Source organism: Salvelinus namaycush, chromosome 14 (assembly GCF_016432855.1).
Source record: "Salvelinus namaycush isolate Seneca chromosome 14, SaNama_1.0, whole genome shotgun sequence".
NCBI classification, from domain to species: domain Eukaryota; kingdom Metazoa; phylum Chordata; class Actinopteri; order Salmoniformes; family Salmonidae; genus Salvelinus; species Salvelinus namaycush.
This window is the reverse complement of record NC_052320.1, coordinates 28792155-28816186: the sequence shown is the minus strand read 5'-3', so window position 1 is coordinate 28816186 and position 24032 is coordinate 28792155. Positions and strand designations below refer to the sequence as shown.

The 24032-nt window shown below is 42.0% G+C and overlaps 1 protein-coding gene and 1 pseudogene across 1 annotated transcript; both read right to left on the bottom strand.

Annotated features, from left to right (window-relative positions):
* LOC120058683 overlaps positions 1-24032 on the bottom strand; it is a 51321-nt pseudogene that overhangs the window by 15487 nt on the left and 11802 nt on the right.
* On the bottom strand, positions 17672-22620 carry LOC120059364 (chloride transport protein 6-like). The gene is made up of 5 exons (XM_039008367.1): positions 22514-22620; positions 21569-21671; positions 19561-19713; positions 19085-19205; positions 17672-18147 (listed from the first exon to the last, which is right to left on the bottom strand). Exons 3-5 carry the CDS (start codon positions 19572-19574, stop codon positions 17983-17985), a joined length of 300 nt encoding a protein of 99 aa, XP_038864295.1. The 5' UTR covers positions 19575-19713; positions 21569-21671; positions 22514-22620; the 3' UTR covers positions 17672-17982.

The following is a 24032-nucleotide window of genomic DNA, read 5'->3' as shown; positions in this document are numbered from 1 at the left end:
CTGCCAGAACCGCCAGACAGTCATGAGCTGCCAGAACCGCCAGACAGTCATGAGCTGCCCTACAGTCATGAGCTGCCCTTCAGTCATGAGCTGCCCTCCAGTCATGAGCTGCCCTCCAGTCATGAGCTGCCCTCCAGTCATGAGCTGCCACTCAGTCCGGAGCTGCCACTCAGTCCGGAGCTGCCACTCAGTCCGGAGCTGCCACTCAGTCCGGAGCTGCCACCCAGTCCGGAGCTGCCACCCAGTCCGGAGCTGCCACTCAGTCCGGAGCTGCCATTAGTACAGAGTTGTCCCTCTGTCCTAAGCTACCTCTCTGTCCGGAGCTACCTCTCTGTCCGGAGCTACCTCTCTGTCCTGAGCTACCTCTCTGTCCTGAGCTACCTCTCTGTCCTGAGCTGTCTCCTCTATGTAGGAGGGGCCTTAGTGAGGGTTCCTGGACCATGGTCGGGGGCGAGGGTCGCCACTCAAAGGACGCTAAGGAGGGGGACAAAGACAGTGGTGGAGTGGTGTCCTCGTCCACCGCCGGAGCCGCCACCGCGGACAGATGCCCACCCAGACCCTCCCCTTGAGTTGTAGGGGTGCGCCTGGAGTTCGCACCTTGAGGGGGGGGTTCTGTCACGTTCCTGACCTGTTTTCTGTTGTTTGGTATGTGTTTATTGGTCAGGGCGTGAGTTTTGGGTGGGCAGTCTATGTTTTCTGTTTCTATGTTGGTTTTGGGTTGCCTGGTATGGCTCTCAATTAGAGGCAGGTGTTTGACGTTTCCTCTGATTGAGAGTCATATTAAGGTAGGTTGTTCTCACTGTTTGTTTGTGGGTGATTGTCTCCGGTGTCTGTGTTTGTAGCGCCACACGGGACTGTCTCGGTTTGTTTGTACGTTCGTTCTTTTGTGTAGTCATTTTCCTGTTCGTGAGTTCTTCGTTTTATGTAAGTACGCATGTCCAGGTCTGTCTACTCCGTTTTGTTATTTTGTTAGTTATTCAAGTTAGTTCGTTTTTGTCTTGTCAAATAAATCATTATGAATTCACACCCCGCTGCACGTTGGTCCAATCCTTGCTACTCCTCTTCGGATGAAGAGAAGGAGGAAGCCCGTTACACGGTGTCAGTAAACGTTGGCAAAAAGGCATAATAAAAGTTGCCAGCAGCACAGTTAGTCACCAACGCTCTGGATAACATAAACTGCCTAACCAGCTCTGCTAGGGTGAGTAAAATGGTCAGAGTGGTCTCATAGCCAACGTTAGCTTGGGTGCCGTTGTAAGGTCAGAACGCTCAAATCAACCCTACTCCTCGGCCAGACTGTCCAGTGTGCACTCCGAGAGCGAAACGCTCTGAATTTACAAACGGACAATCTGACAACGCCTTAACATTACGAGCTCACTCTGGCACTCCACATTGAATTTAAGAACACACCCGAAGTCGTAAAATGTCTAACTAGTAATTTATGCTGACTAGCTAGCAAGAGGTTGCACAGCATAAACTTTCGGTAGACAGGCGAAGAGCTAGTACGCTCAACTGAAAGCATACTGTTCATTTACAGTATACTAAAATGAACTTATGTAGTATATACTCATTAAGTATGTAGTATTCAGTATGTTAGTATGGGTATTCGAACACAGCTCTAGTCAATACCAGAGGTAGCCAACCTCGCTCCACTGATCCCTGATCTACCTGGTGAGCAAACTTCTATTCCAACCCAGCAATAGCACACTTGATTATCAACTAATTAGGTTTGATAAATGGAATCAGGTGTGTTAGAGCTGGGCTGGAACTGAAGCCTGCACACCCAGCAGGGTTGGCCTACTCCAGTTGTAATAGGTTTATATACATTGTCTTTTTTAAATTGTATTTTTGTTTAAAACATTTGCTAAAGATGTACCCTTATTCTATTGGGACATTCATTGGGACCTTTCTTCATCTGCAGACAGGGTTTCACAGCTCTCTGTATCTGAGAACAGAAAACATCACAAAGAAACAGGGTTCATTATACTCAAATCAGAGAGCACTGAATATTACGTTGCTATATCTCTGTCATTTTTTTTTGCTAAGGACTGGAACTGAAGAATCTTTTCAAAATGTCCTCCCACAAAGGTACATGCCCTATCCAGAGTAACCTACTCCCCTTCTCTGACAGGTTTAGCTAATAATAATGTTTATCATTTTCAAAATATATTTACTTACTTGAATAGCTTCTCCAACTGCATCTGTTTTCTGGGTTCTTAATAATGGGCAATCTTCCCGATATTTCTGGTGGTAGAAAAACACAGCCATACACAACATATGGACGATTGGAGGACTTCCACCAGACTGAATCTGGTCTTCCAACACGGCGTCTGGTGTGGTTGCTAGGTGATTTGTGATGCAACTGCAACCCCTTTATTGGTCTATTAACTAATTTACCGCCTAGTGATGACACAGGCAGGCAAAAACTCCATCTGACCAAAACAGGCTGACATTTCAGATGGTCTTTTCAAACAGCTCTTACACTAAAAGGGCATTATAATTTTTTTTTAAAGTCAGAGTATTAGTCCAACCTCAGCGTGGAAATTTGTGACTCGTTTCAGGAAACTAGGCGTATGTCGCACGTCACTACTTCACAGGAGACATTTTTTGATCAAAATGCTTTTTTTGTCAAATGCCTTCTGGAACATGTGAACTTTCATGTGCCTTAATAACAAATGTGTATGCCATCTGTAAACACAAATAAAAGTGTTAAATTACGAGGGTAGTTGGTTTAGCCATGGAAAAAGTCAGGAACCTTCCCACTAGCCATGATTGGCTGAGATTATGGATGGGCTGGACATTCCGAGAGATGAGATAAGATCAGATTGGTCTGCCATGTAGCATGCTTCTGTCTATAACATGAGCTGCACAGTATGTGTAGGTAATCCTTCCTAACAAGGATTTTTTTGAAAGATCGCTCTCCAATTTCTGGAGGACCGAGTTTTGAAATCAGTGGAATGCCCAGTGGAAGCAGAGTATGATAGCTAAGGAGATGCTGAAATTCAGGCGTTTGATTGCAAATGCGAAGGGAGTCAAAAAGAGAACACAGAAGGCTGTTGTATAAAACATCTGTCTCCGGATTACATCTTCAAACCTAGGGCAACCATGGCATCCGTGACAGAGAGGGAGAAGCGTTCATCCATGTATATGAGTAAGAGAGTAAGAGAGAGACATTATCCGTTTCTAATTTTGGGAGAAAGTCATTTTCATTGCAAGTTAAAGCGTACTGTTAGCTAGCTAGCTAACATTAACTGGCTAACTCCCTAGCTAACATTAGATGTATGGCCTGTGTAGTAATATTATTCATATCGCAGAGCAATTTGCATTGCTAGTTATAGCCTAATGTGAGCTAGCTAGCTAACATTGTACCTAGTTAGTTAGCGTTTAGCTACCTGTTGATTCATGCAGGGTAGTAACCTTATGAGTTGGGATTATGGTTCATTGTTTAGCTAGCTAACATGTCTAAACAAAAAAGACTCCACTATGCAAGTAACCATTTCACAGTACCGTTTACACCTTCTGTATCCTGTGCATGTGACAAATAAACATTTTATTTGATATAGTGTGTTTACCACAGGAGGCTGCTGAGAGGAGAATGGCTCATAATAATGTCCAGAACAAAGCGGAATGGTATCAAACACCTGGAAACCATGTGTTTGATACCATTCCCCTGATACCGCTCCAGTCATTAACACAAGCAAGTCCTCCCCAATTAAGGTGCCACCAACCTCCTGTGGTGTTTACCAGAGATGGTAATGTGAAGAACAAGATGACCTGCAACAAAGTCAAATTAGGATGTAACGTTAGGCCAACGAGACAGTGTCCAGGTTCTAAAATTGTCCGGTAGAATGCCCTGCTTTTATTCCGTCACACTAACAACCGTAAGCTATTTTCTGTAATTAGCTCGCCATTAACTTGTAAATAATAATCTTGTTGTGATTTATTTTCCTGTAATAATGAATGACAACTGTATACAGACATGTCGATAGACATAGTATGAAACAGCCTTTGGTCTTGAAATCTTTGGTTGTTTAGTACTGTTTAGCACTCAGTTGTGAATCTATAAGGGTATGCGCGAAATGCCGTTGGGGGTACGCCAAATAAAAATGTGATTAACATTTGCAAACAGTCCATTTAGATTTTCCAACGAGGCTATACATTTGGGTGATGTTTTTTTCCTCGCCTGAGTAGCCTCGTTTCAGTGCCAACATTTTTTTGTAACCATCTGATGTTCAGTGAAATAACAACAATGTCAAATACAGGTAGCCTAGTCAAATAATTAACATCCAATCACATTAACCGTTACTCTCTTGTGGGAATTCCACTAACATTCCGTATGTAGCCAAACGTAGCTGCTGCTCATTTAATTTGCTAGAAAATGGATAAATGGTTAAAAAAGGTAAGGCCGTGTTCATAGAACAGTACTACCAGCAGTACTACACCTGCACCTGTCGACGACACAAGTTGTTCTGCTTCCACGAGCACATCCAATGCTAGCATCAGTAATTCTACATTTGTTGCTAGCCCAGCTAGCATGGACACTGACAGTTGTGAATCTGATGCAGCCAAAGAGCTACTGCCCCCTTACCCGGGAAAGCACCAAACAGACAGGGGCGTTGGACCCTCGAAGAGGCGCAAAAATGATGAGAACTACATTGATTTGGGGTTCACCTATATTGGGAGTAGTGCCTTTCCTTAGCCACAGTGTGTTATATGTGCAAAGGTCTCACAACTCGATGAAACCTTCACTCTTGCGAAGACATTTAGAAACAAAACATGCCACGTATGTTTTTTGATCGAGAATTAAGACGACTTTCGAGTAGTAAGACATGTATAAAAGCAACATACCATTAATAAGAAGGGGCTAGAAGTGTGTTATTAAAGTACTGGACAGCTTTGTGACATCAAATGGACTTTGGTGGTCAAGATGTGTTGGTATCTGTACTGATGGCGCAAAAGCCATGACAGGAAGACAGTTAAAATGGTTAACTTCGTTAAAGCAAGGCCCCTGAACTCTCGTGTATTTTCTGCATTATGCAATGATAATGGGCAGCGACCATGTAACGCTTTTACAACATACAGACGTGCGCTGGTTATCAAGGGGCAAAGTATTGACACGTTTTGTTTAATTGAGAGACTAGCTTAAAGTTTTCTTTACTGACCATTTTCACTTGTCTGACCGCTTGCATGATGACGAGTTTCTCACACGACTGGCCTATCTGGGTGATGTTTTTTCTCACCTGAATGATCTAAATCTATTACAGGGACTCTCCGCAACTATATTCAATGTGCGGGATAAAATTGAGGCTATGATTAAGAAGTTGGAGCTCTTCTCTGTCTGCATTAACAAAGACAACACACAGGTCTTTCCATCATTGTATGATTTTTTTGTGTGCAAATGAACTCAAGCTTACGGACAATATCAAATGTGATTTAGAGAAGCGCCTGAGTTAGCGCAATTACGCAGGTACTTTACCGAAACGGACAACACAAACAACGGGATTCGTTATCCCTTTCATGCCCTGCCTCCAGTCCACTTACCAATATCTGAACAAGAGAGCCTCATCGAAATTGCAACAAGCGGTTCTGAGAAAATTTAATTTAATCAGAAGCCACTGACAGATTTCTGGACAAGGCTGCACTCAGAGTATCCTGCCTTGGCAAATCGCGCTGTTAAGACACTGATGCCCTTTGCAACCACGTACCTATGTGAGAGTGGATTCTCGGCCCTCACTAGCATGAAAACTAAATACAGGCACAGACTGTGTGTGGAAATTTATTTAAGACAGACTCTGTCCACTACAACCCAACATTGCAGAGTTACAGTGCCTTGCAAAACTATTCACCCCCTTGGCGTTTTTCCTATTTTGTTGCATTACAACCTGTAATTTAAATAGATTTTTATTTGGATTTCATGTAATGGACATACAGAAAATAGTCCAAATTGGTGAAGTGAAATGAAAAATGTCTTTTTTTTTTAAATTCAAAGCTGAAAAGTGGTGCGTGCATATGTATTCATCCCCTTTGCTATGAATCCGCTAAATAAGATCTGGTGCAACCAACTACCTTCAGAAGTCACGTAACTAATTAAATAAAGTCCACCTGTGTGCAATCTAAGTGTCACATGATCTGTCACATGATCTCAGTATAGAAACACCTGTTCTTTTAAGGCCCCGGGGTCTGCAACACCACTAAGCTAGGGGCACCACCAAGCAAGCGGCACCATGAAGATCAAGGAGCTCTCCAAACAGGTCAGGGACAAAGTTGTGAAGAAGTACCGATCAGGGTTGGGTTGAAACGATATCCAACACTTTGAACATCCTACAGAGCACCATTAAATCCATTATTAAAACATTTAAAGAATATGGCACCACAACAAACCTGCCAAGAGAGGGCTGCCCACCAAAACTCACGAACCAGGCAAGGCGGGCATTAATCAGAGATGCAACAAAGAGACCAAAGATAACCCTGAAGGAGCTGAAAAGCTCCATAGCGGATATTGGAGTATCTGCCCATAGGACCACTTTAAGCCGTACACTATTTTTTCAACATTATTCTTTAAAAAAATTATTCAAGCTCTGTCAAATTGGTTGCTGATCATTGCTAGACAGCCATTTTCAAGTCTTGCCATAGATTTTCTAGCTGTTTTAAGTCAAAACTGTAACTAGGCCACTCAGGACCATTCAATGTCATCTTGGTAAGCAACTCCAAGGTATATTTGGCCTTGTGTTTCAGGTTATTGTCCTGCTGAAAGGTGAATGTCTCCCAGTGTCTGTTGGAAAGCAAACTGAACCAGGTTATCCTCAAGGATTTTGCCTGTGCTGAGCTCTATTCTGTTTATTTTTTTATCCTAAACATCTCTCTCGTACTTGCCAAAGACAAGCATACCCACAACAGGATGCAGCCACCACCATGCTTGAAAATATGAAGAGTGGTACTCATTGATGTGTTGTGTTGGATTTGCCCCAAACATAACCATTTGTATTTTACATTAATTTTTTTATTCTTTACAGGCTTACTTTTCACTGTCATTTAGGTTAGTGGATCCATCCTCAGTATTCTATTATCACAGCCATTAAACTCTGTAACTGTTTAAAAGTCGCCATTAGCCTCATGGTGAAATCCATGAGCGATTAGGTAGTCATTAAAAAAATCCTATTAAACACTATTATTGGACAGAGTGAGTACATGCAACTTATTATGTGACTTGTTAAGCAGGTTTTTACGACCTGAACTTATTTTTGGCTTGCCACAAGAAAGGGGTTGAATACTTATTGACTCAAGACATTTCAGCTTTTCATTTTTTATTAATTTGTCCAAATTTCCAATTTGACATTATGCAGTATTGTGTATAGGCCAGTGACACAGAATCTAAATTTAATCTAATTTAAATTGAGGCTATAACACAACAAAATGTGGAGAAAGTCAACGAGTGTGAACATTTTCTGAAGGCACTGTATGTTTGAATGTTAAATGAATGTTTAACAACATTTCCAGAGAAAACTAAGACCTCTTTTAGCATCCATAGAATTTTTGTGAATTTTTCTTCATAGCATCAATGTAAATATAGCTAGAGAGTAGGCCAGGTCTGACAATCATTTATTTTATTGATTGAAAACTTTTCAATATGCATGGATAACATGTACAAGTAGGCCACCCCAAGTAATCAAGAGCGAAGTGATGCATTTTGACAATTAAATATAGACTCATGATTGGACATATTAACATAGTGCTTGGTAGACCAGTATTTATGAGGGTTTACTTTGGTCAATCACATTATTTGTATTGACCTGTGGAGCCTGCTGTTGTTCAGCAAGTTGATTACAATTTAGCACATGCAGGTGAACATTATAGTCACCCATTCAGATGTATACATTCAATACATACAGTACTAGTCAAAAGTTTGGACACCTACTCATTCAAGGGTTTTTCTTTATTTTCACTGTTATTCTACAATATAGAAAATAGTAAAAATAAAGAGAAACCCTTGAATGAGTAGGTGTATCCAAACTATTGACTGGTACTGTATACACACATGTATATACACATTAATTCTGAAAGGATTGGAATCCCGTCCATTTTTCCACATTTTGTTACGTTCCAGCCTTGTTTAAAAATGTATTAAATAAAAAATATATTTTAATCCCTACACACAATAGCACTCCACCAATCAGACCTTTATGGTAGAGAAGCCAGACGGAAGCCATTCCTCAGTAAAAAGGTACACGACAGCCCGCTTGGAGTTTGCCAAAAGGCAAATAAAGGACTCTCAGACCATGAGAAACAAGATTCTATTGTCTGATAAAACCAAGATTGATCTCTGAATGCCAAGCGTTATATCTGGAGAAAACCTGGCACCATCCTTACGGTGAAGCATGGTGGTCGCAGCATTATGCTGTGGGGATGTTTTCAGCAGCAGGGACTGGGAGACTGGTCAGGATCGAGGGAAAAATGGATGGAGTAAAGTACAGAGACATCCTTGATGAAAACCTGCTCCAGAGCACTCAGGACCTCAGACTGGGGCGAAGGTTCACCTTCCAACAGGACAACGACCCCAAGCACACAGCCAAGACAACGCAGGAGTGGCTTCAGGACAAGTCTCTGAATGTCCTTGAGTGGCCCAGTCAGTCTGGACTTAAACCCGATCGAGCATCTCTGGAGAGACCTGAAAATACCTGAGCAGCAACGATCGCCATCCAACCTATCAGAGCTTGAGAGCATCTGCAGAGAGGAATGGGTGAAACTCCCCAAATACAGGTGTGCCAAGCTTGTAGCATCATACCCAAGAAGACTTGAGGCTGTAATCACTGCCAAAGGAGCTTCAACAAAGTACTGAGTCTGAATATTTATGTAAATGTGTTATTTCAGTTTCTAAAAACCTGTTTTCGCTTTGTCATTATGGGGTCTTTTGTGTAGATTAAGAGGGTAAAAACTTTTAGAATAAGGCTGTAAAGTGAAATTTGGAAAAAGTGAAGGGATCTCAATACTTTCCTGTATGCACTGTACATATAAACTCAGCAAAAAAATCCCTTTTTCAGGACCCTGTCTTTCAAAGATAATTCGTAAAAACCCAAATAACTTCACAGATCTTCATTGTAAAGGGTTTAAACACTGTTTCCCATGCATGTTCAATGAACCATAAACAATTAATGAACATGCACCTGTGGAACAGTCGTTAAGACACTAACAGCTTACAGACGGTAGGCAATTAAGGTCACAGTTAAGAAAACTTAGGACACTAAAGGAGGCCTTTCTACTGACTCTGAAAAACACCAAAAGAAAGATGCCTAGGGTCCCTGCTCATCTGCGTGAACGTGCCTTAGGCATGCTGCAAGGAGGCATGAGGACTGCAGATGTGGCCAGGGCAATAAATTGCAATGTCCGTACTGTGAGACGTCTAAGACAGTGCTACAGGGAGACAAGACGGACAGCTGATCGTCCTCGCAGTGGCAGACCACGTGAAACACCAGCACAGGATCGGTACATCCGTACATCACACCTGCGGGACAGGTACAGGATGGCAACAACAACTGATCGAGTTACACCACGAATACACAATCCCTCCATCAGTGCTCAGACTGTCCACAATAGGCTGAGAGAGGCTGGACTGAGAACTGCAAGGCTGCTGGGTTTTTCATCCTCAACAGTTTCCCATGTGTATCAAGATTGGTTCACCACCCAAAGGACATCCAGCCAACTTGACAACTGTAGGAAGCATTGGGGTCAACATAGGCCAGCATCCCTGTGGAACGCTTTCGACACCTTGTCGAGTAAATGCCCGACAATTTTAAGGTTTTCTGAGAACAAAAGGGAGTGGTGCAACTCAATATTCGGAAAATGTTCTTAATGTTTGGTATACTCAGTGTATTTTGGAAGAAAACAATCATTTCAAACCTACCATTTGTACATGATAACGTCTCTCTATTATGCGTGGGAATACTTGGGAACAGATTTACAAAATTGAAAAATCACTTGGAGCTGATTTCCTGGTTATCATCATCTTTTATGTCCCACAATGAAAAAAGACCAAAAAATAAAACATGTTTTTTGTTTTTGCTCAGAAAACTTTGAGGGCCAAATAAAACCAATCACTGCCAGTTGGGGAACCCTGACCCATATTAAGACCTAGAAGCCATGGGTCCATCACAACAAACAAGCTGAACTTCGCACATACCACTGTGTGAACCAATGATATTTATAAACCCCGGAACGCTGATACTATCTATTGAGCAATGAGAGGCTTTGAAGCCACCAGCGGGCCATATTGGCACTCCCCAGAAGAAGCAGTCATCCACAGGAATGAACGAAATTCTACAGTATTTAAATTAAATATTTCAATAACAGAAACACCTGTCTCAACGTCTAATTTTTTTAATTGAACCTTTATTTAACTAGGCAAGTCAGTTAAGAACAAATTGTTATTTAGAAGCGACTCCGGGATGCTGGCCTTCTCGGCAGAGTTGCAAAGAAAAAGCCATATCTCAGACTGGTCAATAAAAAGAAAAGATTAAGATGGGCAAAATAACACAGACACTGGACAGAGGAACTCTGCCTAGAAGGCCAGCATCCCGGAGTCACCTCTTCACTGTTGACGTTGAGACTGGTGTTTTGCGGGTACTATTTAATGAAGCTGCCAGTTGAGGACACTAATGTACTTGTCCTCTTGCTCAGTTGTGCACCGGGGCCTCCCACTCCTCTTTCTATTCTGGTTAGAGCCCGTTTGCGCTGTTCTGTGAAGGGAGTAGTACACTGCCAAGAAACTGAAGATCTCGTACTACGCTATTTCTTGCATGGAATAGCCTTCATTTCTCAGAACAAGAATAGACTGACGAGTTTCAGAAGAAAGTTCTTTGTTTCTGGCCATTTTGACCCCGTAATCGAACCCACAAATGCTGATGCTCCAGATACTCAACTAGTCTAAAGAAGGCCAGTTTTATTGCTTTTCCCATGATATCAAGCAAAGAGGCACTGAGTTTGAAGGTAGGCCTTGAAATACATCCACAGGTACACCTCCAATTCACTCAAATTATGTCAATTAGCCTATCAGAAGCTTCTAAAGGCATGACGTCATTTTCTGGAATTTTCCAAGCTGTTTAAAGGCACAGTCAACTTAGTGAAATGTAAACTTCTGACCTGTGTCATGCACAAAGTAGATGTCCTAACCGACTTGTCAAAACTATAGTTTGTTATAGATTTGCATTTACCCTTCACTACAACACTGTCAAATTGATTGGATACGGGAGCTTTATGTTTATGACCGTTTGTGGAGTGGTTGAAAAATTTGTTCTAATGACTCCAACCTAAGTGTATGTAAACTTCCGACTTCAACTGTATGTATGTATATATATATATATATATATACATATATTTATCTCACATAATATAATTTCAAAGTATGAATATAAATAGAACAGATATACCGCTTCTCAGACTTGCTTTCAATCTATAACTCACATTTCTACGTGAATTTGCCCAGGTTGCCCCAAAAGTTACCTACTGCGACTTTAATGGACTGCATGAAACAAATAAAATAAGGAGTGGTAATGAGGTGACCAAAAATGATTGCAATTGAGATTAGCTGTGCCGGTAAATTCATCACAAGAGATCATGAGATCAGCTGCCGATAATCTGGTCACCATCGATGGTTATAAATGGCCCCCATATGTTTCCATATTGGCCACATATGTTTCCAAAGGCTGCGTTTACACAGGCAGACCAATTCTGATATTGGGCTGCCTGTGTAAACGCAGCCATGCCGATCATATAACTGATGCTTTTGTACTGACCAATGAGAATGTAAATGTTATGTAAGTTGAAAAGTATAAAAGGCTGGTTGAGACTCATGTATGTTGACATTGTATGCTACGTGTATGCCGTCAATTAAAGCCTTGAATTGGATTCAAGTGTGTTGTTTGTTCTCAATATCTACATTACCATCACAACTCAGAATCCTACACAGTGAATCTATTGATTAGAATGTGTGCAATGTTTATACTAATACAGTTCAGAAGAATGAGGGACTCAAAATCCACATTTGAGCCAAGTCAAAGTTACAGCGATGGTCACATGGTTGATATTGTAAAAAATGGGATGGTGTCAACTCAGGGGTGGGAATGAAGGTGTGTGTGCGTACGGGTGTGTGTGAGCGTATGTGGGTTTCACCTCCTCTCCAGCATCTGCTGCAGCATTTCCTGGCCCTCCTCCACGGCAGCTCGCTGGACGGATACGACTTCATGGACTGGCAGCGCCGCCGCTGTTCCCCTGCCCGCGTCAGCACGCTCGCTTTCTGAGAGGGGGGAGGGCACGGTTACACACGTGCGCATAGAAAATAATACAAATTATTTGGTGGATGCTCATATTTGTCCTTTTTCACACATGTACAAGTGTGTATCATACACATTTGTGACATGGAAATGTGTTTTATGCATATCCCAACTCTCCCCGAGACACCCTCGGGCAGTGGGGTCATGGCCAGGGTCAGCCATTATCAACAGCAACCCTGGAGCAATTAGGGTTAAGTGCCTTGCTCGTGGACACGTCGACATATTTTTCAACTTGTCGGCTCGGGGATTTAAACTAGCGACCTTTCGGTTACTGGCCCCAATGCTCTAACCACTAAGCTCCCGTGTACACACACACACACACACACACACACACACACACACACACACACACACACACACACACACACACACACACACACACACACACACACACACACACACACACACACACATTCCTGTTGATTTAGTGTAAAGGTTCTTACAACAAGAGACCATGAACAACTCACTGTCTGTCTGTGCATCCGTTTCCTACATTCCCTTGATATAACCACTGCCCTGACATAGAAATAGAACGTTTGTTGTTGCCTATCCAATCGTGTCAAATCAGTAAATCCCATGTGATTTACACAGCCCTTTAAATCAACAACACGTCACACCGTGCTTTACAGTAACAACACTACAAGAAGGAAAGGAAGGATAACCTACATTTTCAAACTATTGGAAACAGGGCCAAATTAACAGGCCTATAGAGTGCCTTCAGAAAGTATTCATACCCCTTGACTTATTCCACATTTTCTTGTGTTTACAGTCTGAATTCAAAATTTATCAAATATATTTTTCTCACCCATCTACACACAATACCCCATAATGACAGAGTGAAAATATGTTTTTAGAAATGTTTGCAAATGTATTGAAAATAAAATACTGAAATATCTTATTTTCTGCGGCAGGGACTGGGAAATAGGTAGGGATAGAGGGAACAATGAATGAAGGCAAATACAGGCAAATCCTTGACGAGAACCTGTTACGGAGTGCAAACAATCTTAGACTGGGGCAAAGTAGATGAGTGAGAGAAAAAACATCTAATCCATGGTGAATTCAGGCTGTAATAAGTTAAGAGGTATGAATACTTTAAGGTACTGTAGATGGCACCAGCCCATGCATTATACAGTATAACAGAGCTCTGACTCCCCCTGGTGGCAGCTTGTGGTATGGCTAGGGCACCTTCACCAGGGGGGATTTCATTAGTTGCAGATAGTAGCAAAAACGTCTGGTCTGTTGCAAAAACGGGAACAATGGAAAACGTTTCGCAACGAAAACGAGTTTATTTTGGACAAATTCTGGTAGTTCCCCACCACCATTTGCTTCCGTTTGGTTCAGTAAACGGTTTCCATTGCAATGCGTTTTGCAAAAGGCCAAACATTTTGCTACGGTCTGCGACTAATGAATACACCCCAGGACAAAACTTATTTCTATCTGAACCTTTCACAAAGTTATGTAGAACAAACATACTTCTAACATCTAGAATAAGAAATCATGTCGGCTCTATTCATGATATTTCTATCTGCACGTGGCCCTGGCTCCTACCTTGAAGCGAATGTTGTTGCTGATGAGGATGTTGCCCTTCATGAACTCGTGCTCATTGTCCCTGTTCTTGGTAACCACGGGGAAAGCGTGGTAGACGGTGGTGCACAGGATGCTCACCAGGGACTGGATGCGCGTGTGGGGGTACACGTACGTCGGGTTGGGTTACATGATGTCACTGGTTGTCAGTCTGGGAGACAAACGAGAGACACATACGTGCCAGGGTTAGGGTCCAAATTCATTAATTGAAAAAAGGTAATCTATTTTCAAGGTCTTCACGAAACTGAAAAGCAGGAGCAATTTATATCAAGTATTTATTTAGAAAAAAAATGTTTTATCCCTTCCTGAATTGAGTGACTTGAATTGGAATTGAACACAGCAGCAAATTACACAGTTGGCTAAAGTTGTAAAAGGGCCACACAGCATACTGTATGTGTATACTGAAGAAAAACGTGTTAGCTTGAAGTTAATTTGGATACAAGTGTCTGTTTAATGACTACTGATCTTTACTATCATAAATGTAGTATTTGTTTCTTACTTGTCCATCTCCATCTCTGTTACACACTCCAGCATTGGCACTCCTCTCAGATGAATGTGGATGTCATAGATGCCCTTATTGAAGAAATCCCCTGTCCCTGGCCACCTGAGCACACACACCATCCTGTAAGCACCAACACTGACGCAAGTGCACTAAATTGTGAATGTAAGTTCAAATCAATGAAGTGTACTTTACCATGAGGGTTATCATAATGAGTAAGCTGTAGGTGATCTCATTGGTTGATTCGAGGAGAATGACAGTCAAGCCTCCCAGGAAGGCAGCTGCTCCAATTAGAGCAAAGGTCCCGGTGTAGATGTCTATCCCCAGAATGTTGTGGCAACAGGACAGCCAAAGGAGCCAATCAGGAAGAGCAGTGTCAGGAAGTGAGCATAAAAGCATGCAGAAGACTCTCAGGCTTACTTCTAGCAGTGTCAACTCAAATTGCATTATCTTCTTGTTCCGAGAAACACAAAACTAATCCATGAACCAATAACTATAAAGATAACTTTTTTGGAATAAGCAGCCAGTTAAGATAACTCTCTCCCACGGACATCCTAGTGTGACACATAGCAGTCATTACCCTCAGTTGAGCAGAACTGAAAATACCCGAGTCTGACAAAGCTGAGGAAGAAGTAGAAGTGGGCTGAAGAGAGAAACTCAGAGAGCGGGAGAGAGAAGCGCTGAGAGAACATGTTCGGTCAGCAGATTCCCTCTCAGAGGATGTAATCTCTAAAAAGTAGCATTTGTAAGCATTTTTCACTTTCCAAGAGATAGAAACTCCATGGGAAGAGCCAAACTATACTTTATAAATACTGGCGCTGGGAAAGTAGGTGAGAGATTTCCAAACCAACAGATTTCAAATCATATAAACCAGAGCAGTATATAGCTACATGTCTATACATGTATATGACTCTGATATACACCATTACCTTTTATGGACCTTTTGCTATGAGACGGTTGCACTTACGTATTGGAGTACAGATTATCTGAATGCTGGGTTTACATTTCGAGAACATTTGATTGTGAGAACGTTGGCCTAACATTTCTAGAACATTATCAGAACGTTGGACTTAGGTTGGCCACCAGGCGTCCGAAAGCGCCACCACAGAGCAGTGAGTGCACAAAGAGGCCACTGTGCACCGACACGCCATACGTCCAGCACGTTAAGAGCAAGTACAGCACAAAGAACACTGTCAGCGTCACGGGGCTGAAAGTACCTACAGAGACAGACAGGAAACACAGTAAATGACACATCACATGACAAGGAGGGTCAATATGGCATGGGCTGCACAACTCCAGCCGAGCTGATGTTCTACCTCGTAAAACAACCACAGCAGTAACAGAAAGTGCCAGGGAGAAAAAAAAGCAAGCAGAACTGCAGAGTTGTTCACTCCTGAGGATAAATATATAGCAGGCCACAGAGGTGTTCACTCCTGAGGATAAATATATAGCAGGCCACAGAGGTGTTCACTCCTGAGGATAAATATATAGCAGGTCACAGAGGTGTTCATTATGTTCAGTATGATGATTGACTAAAGTACAGCCATCACCAGTACACTGAAACAAGCACATTTATATCTTTCAGTGTGTATATGTATAGGGAGTGAGATCAGGGGCCGAGGTCCGAATTACGGGGGAGCTCCCCTGAATGAGACATTAGCTCCCCTTAACGCAGCAAAAGTCAAACTTTGGGGTGGTCTCTAAATAACGCTAATTGAACCATTCTCCTATTTGTTTACAAGCCAGGGATAAATATGTTTTACAGTGGTAAATATGAAAATAAAAGCTTTCAAATGAAACGAACACCCCCAATTCTCTGTCGTGGTTTAAATCATTTATTTTGACGTGGCTGCACAAACTGTCTCCCTGTCCATGACTGGTACTGTAGAATTCTATAGCTGGCTAGACAGTGGCGCTGTCCACTCAGTATTGCTGAATTTCAGCCTCAGCTGAGCTCCTTTAAAAACGCATAGATTTTCCTTTGTACTTCCTCATTTGCGCCATTTGTTTGCCATGTGTCCTTGATAAAATAGCCTTTATTCCGATGCATTAGATTTATCCGTTGATTTATAATTGTTTGCTTTTGTCAGTCAGCTGTTTAGAGCGCTCATTGCTTTGTATTTCTGGTATTTGTGTTCTCCGTGCCAAGAAGAAGTAGATCATTTCATATTTTCTTTCCTGGCTCAGCTGATCATGGTCTACAATATCACTATACAACTAGCCTTCAGCTCGACACCAATGCGCATCCAATCCATTCAACAAGTATATGTTAATGACAGTAGTTGACTTTCGGGTTAGAAGCATTCGATTTTGCAATGGCATAGTCCTACATTATTTTGTATGTGTACCCTTGACAACAGTTTTCAATGCGAAGCATAATGAACTATTGGGTAGGCATAGTTACACTTACAGTGCACTTTCCGAGATCTCCAAGATCCAGGATTCACACAGGGTTTAAGTTCAATGTTCTAATTCAATTGTTAAATGCTTAATAATGACAAATAACACAGTCATAAATGTCATTACTGTAAGGAAAGGTAGTGTTTTACATCACATATGTGAAGATTCCAAGCATTCAACTCATGAATTATGGACAACTCATGAACTAGGGTGTACACATGTTTTGATTAATCTCATGTAGGTCTATTAAATTGAATGTAGGTTACCTGTTCTGCGTGTGCTCATGTGTGTAAAATTGCCTCGGCTAAGAGGGTAGGCTACCGGCACTGTAGGTCTGGTGGTGGGTAAACGCAGGTTAACCACCTTTTTCTGAAAAAATGCATTGAAAGTATAGGGAGAGTTACTTTTTTCACCGCGACCAGCAATCAGAGTTTACCCACCTAGTGTTTTTTACCACAACATCACTGGCTACTGGTAGGTCTATTTGAAGTTCATGGTAATTCACATTGTAGCCTAGTCTAGTAAATTGACCATGAGTGTGTTTGGGTGACCATCCCAGTTTCAGCCCCATTTCAGGTGTCCTGACTTTTCAGGCTACAAAAAAGGTAAATTTGTCAACAAGACGCATCAATTATTGTAGGCCTAATCAATGGAGGCCTAATCAATGGAGGCCTAATCAATGGCATTAGGCCCACTTTATGTTTTTTTTATAAACAGATATCTATTTCCATTCATCAGAGTGTACATGCAGTGCACAGTTTGGACACTGGAATTATTTTGGAGTGGATGAACATGCACAGGTAGCCTACTTTTTTGAAGGGATTTGTTTTACAATCAGATGAAAACATCTTGACTGGTTGTGTTAATGCCACATTAAAAGGTTAGATGACATCTTTATTATTAGGCCCATAAACAATGTAACGCACGTACACCCACCCAATAGAGACAGCCCTGTTCAAAGAAAACACAGAATAAGCCTGGTCCTGGAACTAAGAAGTACTTTTACATGGAGATTCTTCATTGAGCATGCTGTTTAGTACAGGAGGGGGATAAGTTTTGCCCTTCAGATCAGATGGAAGCCTGTCCATAATCACATTCATTATGGCCTAAAACAGGGCTCCCCAATTACATTCAGCGATGGGACAAATTTGGCCTATTGGGAAACCCTGATCTAAAATGTCAAACTGATCCTAGGTCAGGTCCTGTCTCACCGTCCTGGTGGAAAAGTTGGTGGATGGCCACCTCCTGAGAGTTGGAGAACAGAGTGGCCATGTCGTTGTATGTCTTGTTGGGACAGAAGAACTGGCGGATGGTGGAGTTGATGACGTTTTCGTTGAGTGACACCTAAAAAAACACCATATCCAGATTACAAAAATGACCCAACACGGTCATTATAATTACAGATCAAGCTGCACGTGCAGGAGACATGTGAAAAAGAAAAGACTCTAGTCTAACAGAAATGTAATCCTAACTTCAGTTTAAGTTGGTATTTACCCCTCAACTCATAAGTGTGAGTTATTAAGACACATTTCCATCCTTAGGTCTTCATGGCTAAAAGCCATTGAATGGGAGTATGTTTCTATCTATTCTTACATGTATGCACTGCAAAATGTCTGTCCAGTGTGGGATCCATTAAAAATGCTAAATTCCACTTCTGAAGGACCTGAGTGTACACTAGACTAGAGGCCTGGAGAGACTGGTTAGAAATATACCAAAGATCACAGCCAAAGCATTGAAACATGAAATATTAATACAGTGACTGTGTAATACTGGAGTGGGAGTGTGTTCTGCCAGATTAATTGGTTCATTTACACTAAGCAAGTTCCTACACAGCTCAACCAGCTGAGCAGTGGTACTGGGGTATGTTCAATTAAGAGAAATGTTGAAACTGGGGTATGATCAGTGATGCTGCAGATAGAAATGTAATGAGCTGAGCTGACTCGATTCTCTATTCTACGTGACAGACAATTATATTGGTTTTAAACAATGCACCCTCCTGAACCGCCCCCCTTGTTAGCAGGGTTGGGATCAATGACATTTCAAGTCATTCAACACAGGCGACTAGTCTGCCGAAAGATGTCAGAGAGACAATAGAAAACACACAAGACAAACTTTTTAAAGATGGCTTTTGTTTGATTATAGGTTGTTTTATGATCATGTGTGTTTCAATATGCTTTCAGTGCTCGTTTCAGGATGATTATGACATTGTTTTATGGTTGTTCATAAGTTGTTTTTTATATGCTTCACTTTTTTTAATGAAGTTCAGCTCTACCAAACGTACCGGCGCTGTACTGTTGTTGCTGGTTGTGGGGGAGGCCAAGTCGCGACATTCGCCCAATGTCATGGACGCCACGAATATCACCACCGTCGTCACCATGGCGACCAGCAGGCTCTCCAGGACCCTAGAGAGGGAGTAGAGGAAGAATAAGAGATGAAAGATAAATGACAACCTTTTTGAGACGAATGCCTTTCCACTCAGACGAATGCCTTTCCACTCAGACGAATGCCTTTCCACTCAGACGAATGCCTTTCCACTCAGACGAATGCCTTTCCACTCAGATGGGAATGTTGATTGATTGAAATTATTTGATAATTAGGCTAAGAGTAGAAGACTACACGACATATATATGTTTCATATATGAATTATTAGAAAACAATATTTTCAACAACTGCAGCAACTAACACTACAATGACATAGGAGCATAAAAGGTGTGTGTGTTCATGCTTTTGTATGGTACGGTGTTTCCCAGCAGTTACCTTGGGGTGGACATGTCTTATGCGGTACTTGTCCAGCCTCTTGTTGATGTAGTTGAAGAAAGTCCCGAGCAGCCCTTCCACCACCCCCATCAGGACAAAGAAGGCCAGGTCAACCACCGTCCACAGATGGCACTTCTTATCCCCATCTGAACACTGTGGGAGAGGGAGAGGGATGGACATACATGGAGGTGTAGAACTTAAGTTACTTTATCATCATATGCACACACAGAGCCATACAAAACACTGTACCCACCTCGCAGCTCTGCCACAAAAATGGAAGAGGCAATTACTCAAAAGAGAAAGGAATGAATTGGTTTGTCTGTGTAACCGGTGTGAAATGGCTAGCTAGTTAACGGGGTGTGCGCTAATAGCATTTCAATCGGTGACGTCACTCGCTCCGAGAACTTGAAGTAGTTGTTTCCCTTACTCGGCAAGGGCTGCAGCTTTTGTGGAGCGATAGGTAACGATCTTCGAGGGTGACTGTTGTCGATGTGTGCAGAGGGTCCCTGGTTCGAGCCAAGGTTGGGGCGAGGAGAGGGACGGACGCAACACTGTTACATTATTGGAGCCGTGACCCGGATCACTGGTTGCTGCGGAAAAGGAGGAGGTCAAAAGGGGGGTGAGTGTAACCGGTGTGAAATGGCTAGCTAGTTAGAGGGGTTCGCGCTAATAGCATTTCAAATCGGTGACGACACTCGCTCTGAGACCTTGAAGTAGTTGTTTCCCTTGCTCGGCAAGGGTCGCTGCTTTTGTGGAGCGATAGGTAACGATGCTTCGTGCGAGGCAGTTGTTGATGTCCCTGGTTCGAGCCCAGGTAGGGGCAAGGAGAAGGACGGAAGCAACACTGTTACATCTGCCTCCAATGAAAAACCATGCCAGGCTTAAAACGACTACTATAAAATCGTAAAAAAGGTTGAGAGGTTTGACAACTATTGAAGAGTCAGACCGGTGCAGACTGCCACGAGGAAACATAACCAATAAATCATATGTTTTGTTACTGTCCTTCACTGGATCGCTTTTGGAGCCAGGTCCAGCAGTGGTTGTTAAGTCATAATGTCTGTGTTCAGATGGACCTACAAACAGTACTGTTAGATCTGAAAAAGCCCAATCAATCAATGGGAAATATGATTATACACTTAGGTAAAATATTTCTTTTTAGAGCAATCTTGATAGAACTGGTACAAATAGAGGTTCAAGACCCTTGCAAGACATCACAGTAAAATACACTATGTAAAATATCCCAGACATCACAGTAAAGTACCAAACATAAGGAACACCTTCCTAATATTGAGTTGCACCCTCTTTTGCCCTCAGAAAAGCCTCAATTCATTGGGGCATGGACTCTACAAGGTGTCGAAAGCATTCCACAGGGATGCTGGCCCATGTTGACTCCAATGCTTCCCACAGTTGTGTCAAGTTGGCTTGATGTCCTTTGGGTGGTGGACCATTCTTGATACACACAGAAACTGCTAAGTGTGAACAGCCCAGTAATGTTGCAAATTTTAACACACTCCGGTGTGCCTGACACCTACTACCATACCCCGTTCAAAGGCACTTAAATCTTTTATCTTGCCCATTCACCCTCTGAATGGTACACATACAATTGTCTCAAGGCTTAAACATCCTTCTTAAACCTGTCTCCTCCCCTTCATCTACACAAGAGGTCTCCAAAAGGTAGTTTGCGAGTTACCAGTAGCTCACAGCCTACCTATGAGTAGCTCGCCAAGCAATTCTAAAGGACGCTACATGCATTTTTTTCATGTGTTCCATCACAAACGGTCATAAACATAAAGCTCCCGTATCCAATCAATTTGACAGTGTTGTAGTGAAGGGTAAATGCAAATCAGATTTTTTTCCCACGACAGTTTACAAATTTCTTGTTAACAAACTATAGTTTTGACAAGTCGGTTAGGACATTCAACTCATGAATTATGGACAACTCATGAACTAGGGTGTACACATGTTTTGATTAATCTCATGTAGGTCTATTAAATTGAATGTAGGTTACCTGTTCTGCGTGTGCTCATGTGTGTAAAATTGCCTCGGCTAAGAGGGTAGGCTACCGGCACTGTAGGTCTGGTGGTGGGTAAACGCAGGTTAACCACCTTTTTCTGAAAAAATGCATTGAAAGTATAGGGAGAGTTACTTTTTTCACCGCGACCAGCAATCAGAGTTTACCCACCTAGTGTTTTTTACCACAACATCACTGGCTACTGGTAGGTCTATTTGAAGTTCATGGTAATTCACATTGTAGCCTAGTCTAGTAAATTGACCATGAGTGTGTTTGGGTGACCATCCCAGTTTCAGCCCCATTTCAGGTGTCCTGACTTTTCAGGCTACAAAAAAGGTCAATTTGTCAACAAGACGCATCAATTATTGTAGGCCTAATCAATGGAGGCCTAATCAATGGAGGCCTAATCAATGGCATTAGGCCCACTTTATGTTTTTTTTATAAACAGATATCTATTTCCATTCATCAGAGTGTACATGCAGTGCACAGTTTGGACACTGGAATTATTTTGGAGTGGATGAACATGCACAGGTAGCCTACTTTTTTGAAGGGATTTGTTTTACAATCAGATGAAAACATCTTGACTGGTTGTGTTAATGCCACATTAAAAGGTTAGATGACATCTTTATTATTAGGCCCATAAACAATGTAACGCACGTACACCCACCCAATAGAGACAGCCCTGTTCAAAGAAAACACAGAATAAGCCTGGTCCTGGAACTAAGAAGTACTTTTACATGGAGATTCTTCATTGAGCATGCTGTTTAGTACAGGAGGGGGATAAGTTTTGCCCTTCAGATCAGATGGAAGCCTGTCCATAATCACATTCATTATGGCCTAAAACAGGGCTCCCCAATTACATTCAGCGATGGGACAAATTTGGCCTATTGGGAAACCCTGATCTAAAATGTCAAACTGATCCTAGGTCAGGTCCTGTCTCACCGTCCTGGTGGAAAAGTTGGTGGATGGCCACCTCCTGAGAGTTGGAGAACAGAGTGGCCATGTCGTTGTATGTCTTGTTGGGACAGAAGAACTGGCGGATGGTGGAGTTGATGACGTTTTCGTTGAGTGACACCTAAAAAAACACCATATCCAGATTACAAAAATGACCCAACACGGTCATTATAATTACAGATCAAGCTGCACGTGCAGGAGACATGTGAAAAAGAAAAGACTCTAGTCTAACAGAAATGTAATCCTAACTTCAGTTTAAGTTGGTATTTACCCCTCAACTCATAAGTGTGAGTTATTAAGACACATTTCCATCCTTAGGTCTTCATGGCTAAAAGCCATTGAATGGGAGTATGTTTCTATCTATTCTTACATGTATGCACTGCAAAATGTCTGTCCAGTGTGGGATCCATTAAAAATGCTAAATTCCACTTCTGAAGGACCTGAGTGTACACTAGACTAGAGGCCTGGAGAGACTGGTTAGAAATATACCAAAGATCACAGCCAAAGCATTGAAACATGAAATATTAATACAGTGACTGTGTAATACTGGAGTGGGAGTGTGTTCTGCCAGATTAATTGGTTCATTTACACTAAGCAAGTTCCTACACAGCTCAACCAGCTGAGCAGTGGTACTGGGGTATGTTCAATTAAGAGAAATGTTGAAACTGGGGTATGATCAGTGATGCTGCAGATAGAAATGTAATGAGCTGAGCTGACTCGATTCTCTATTCTACGTGACAGACAATTATATTGGTTTTAAACAATGCACCCTCCTGAACCGCCCCCCTTGTTAGCAGGGTTGGGATCAATGACATTTCAAGTCATTCAACACAGGCGACTAGTCTGCCGAAAGATGTCAGAGAGACAATAGAAAACACACAAGACAAACTTTTTAAAGATGGCTTTTGTTTGATTATAGGTTGTTTTATGATCATGTGTGTTTCAATATGCTTTCAGTGCTCGTTTCAGGATGATTATGACATTGTTTTATGGTTGTTCATAAGTTGTTTTTTATATGCTTCACTTTTTTTAATGAAGTTCAGCTCTACCAAACGTACCGGCGCTGTACTGTTGTTGCTGGTTGTGGGGGAGGCCAAGTCGCGACATTCGCCCAATGTCATGGACGCCACGAATATCACCACCGTCGTCACCATGGCGACCAGCAGGCTCTCCAGGACCCTAGAGAGGGAGTAGAGGAAGAATAAGAGATGAAAGATAAATGACAACCTTTTTGAGACGAATGCCTTTCCACTCAGACGAATGCCTTTCCACTCAGACGAATGCCTTTCCACTCAGACGAATGCCTTTCCACTCAGACGAATGCCTTTCCACTCAGACGAATGCCTTTCCACTCAGATGGGAATGTTGATTGATTGAAATTATTTGATAATTAGGCTAAGAGTAGAAGACTACACGACATATATATGTTTCATATATGAATTATTAGAAAACAATATTTTCAACAACTGCAGCAACTAACACTACAATGACATAGGAGCATAAAAGG

Coding starts and splice junctions, on each gene's coding strand:
- LOC120059364 (XM_039008367.1), bottom strand. Junction 18,148..19,084: donor GCAACAACAGTACAGCGCCG/GTACGTTTGGTA, acceptor GTGTTTTTTTAG/GTGTCACTCAACGAAAACGT.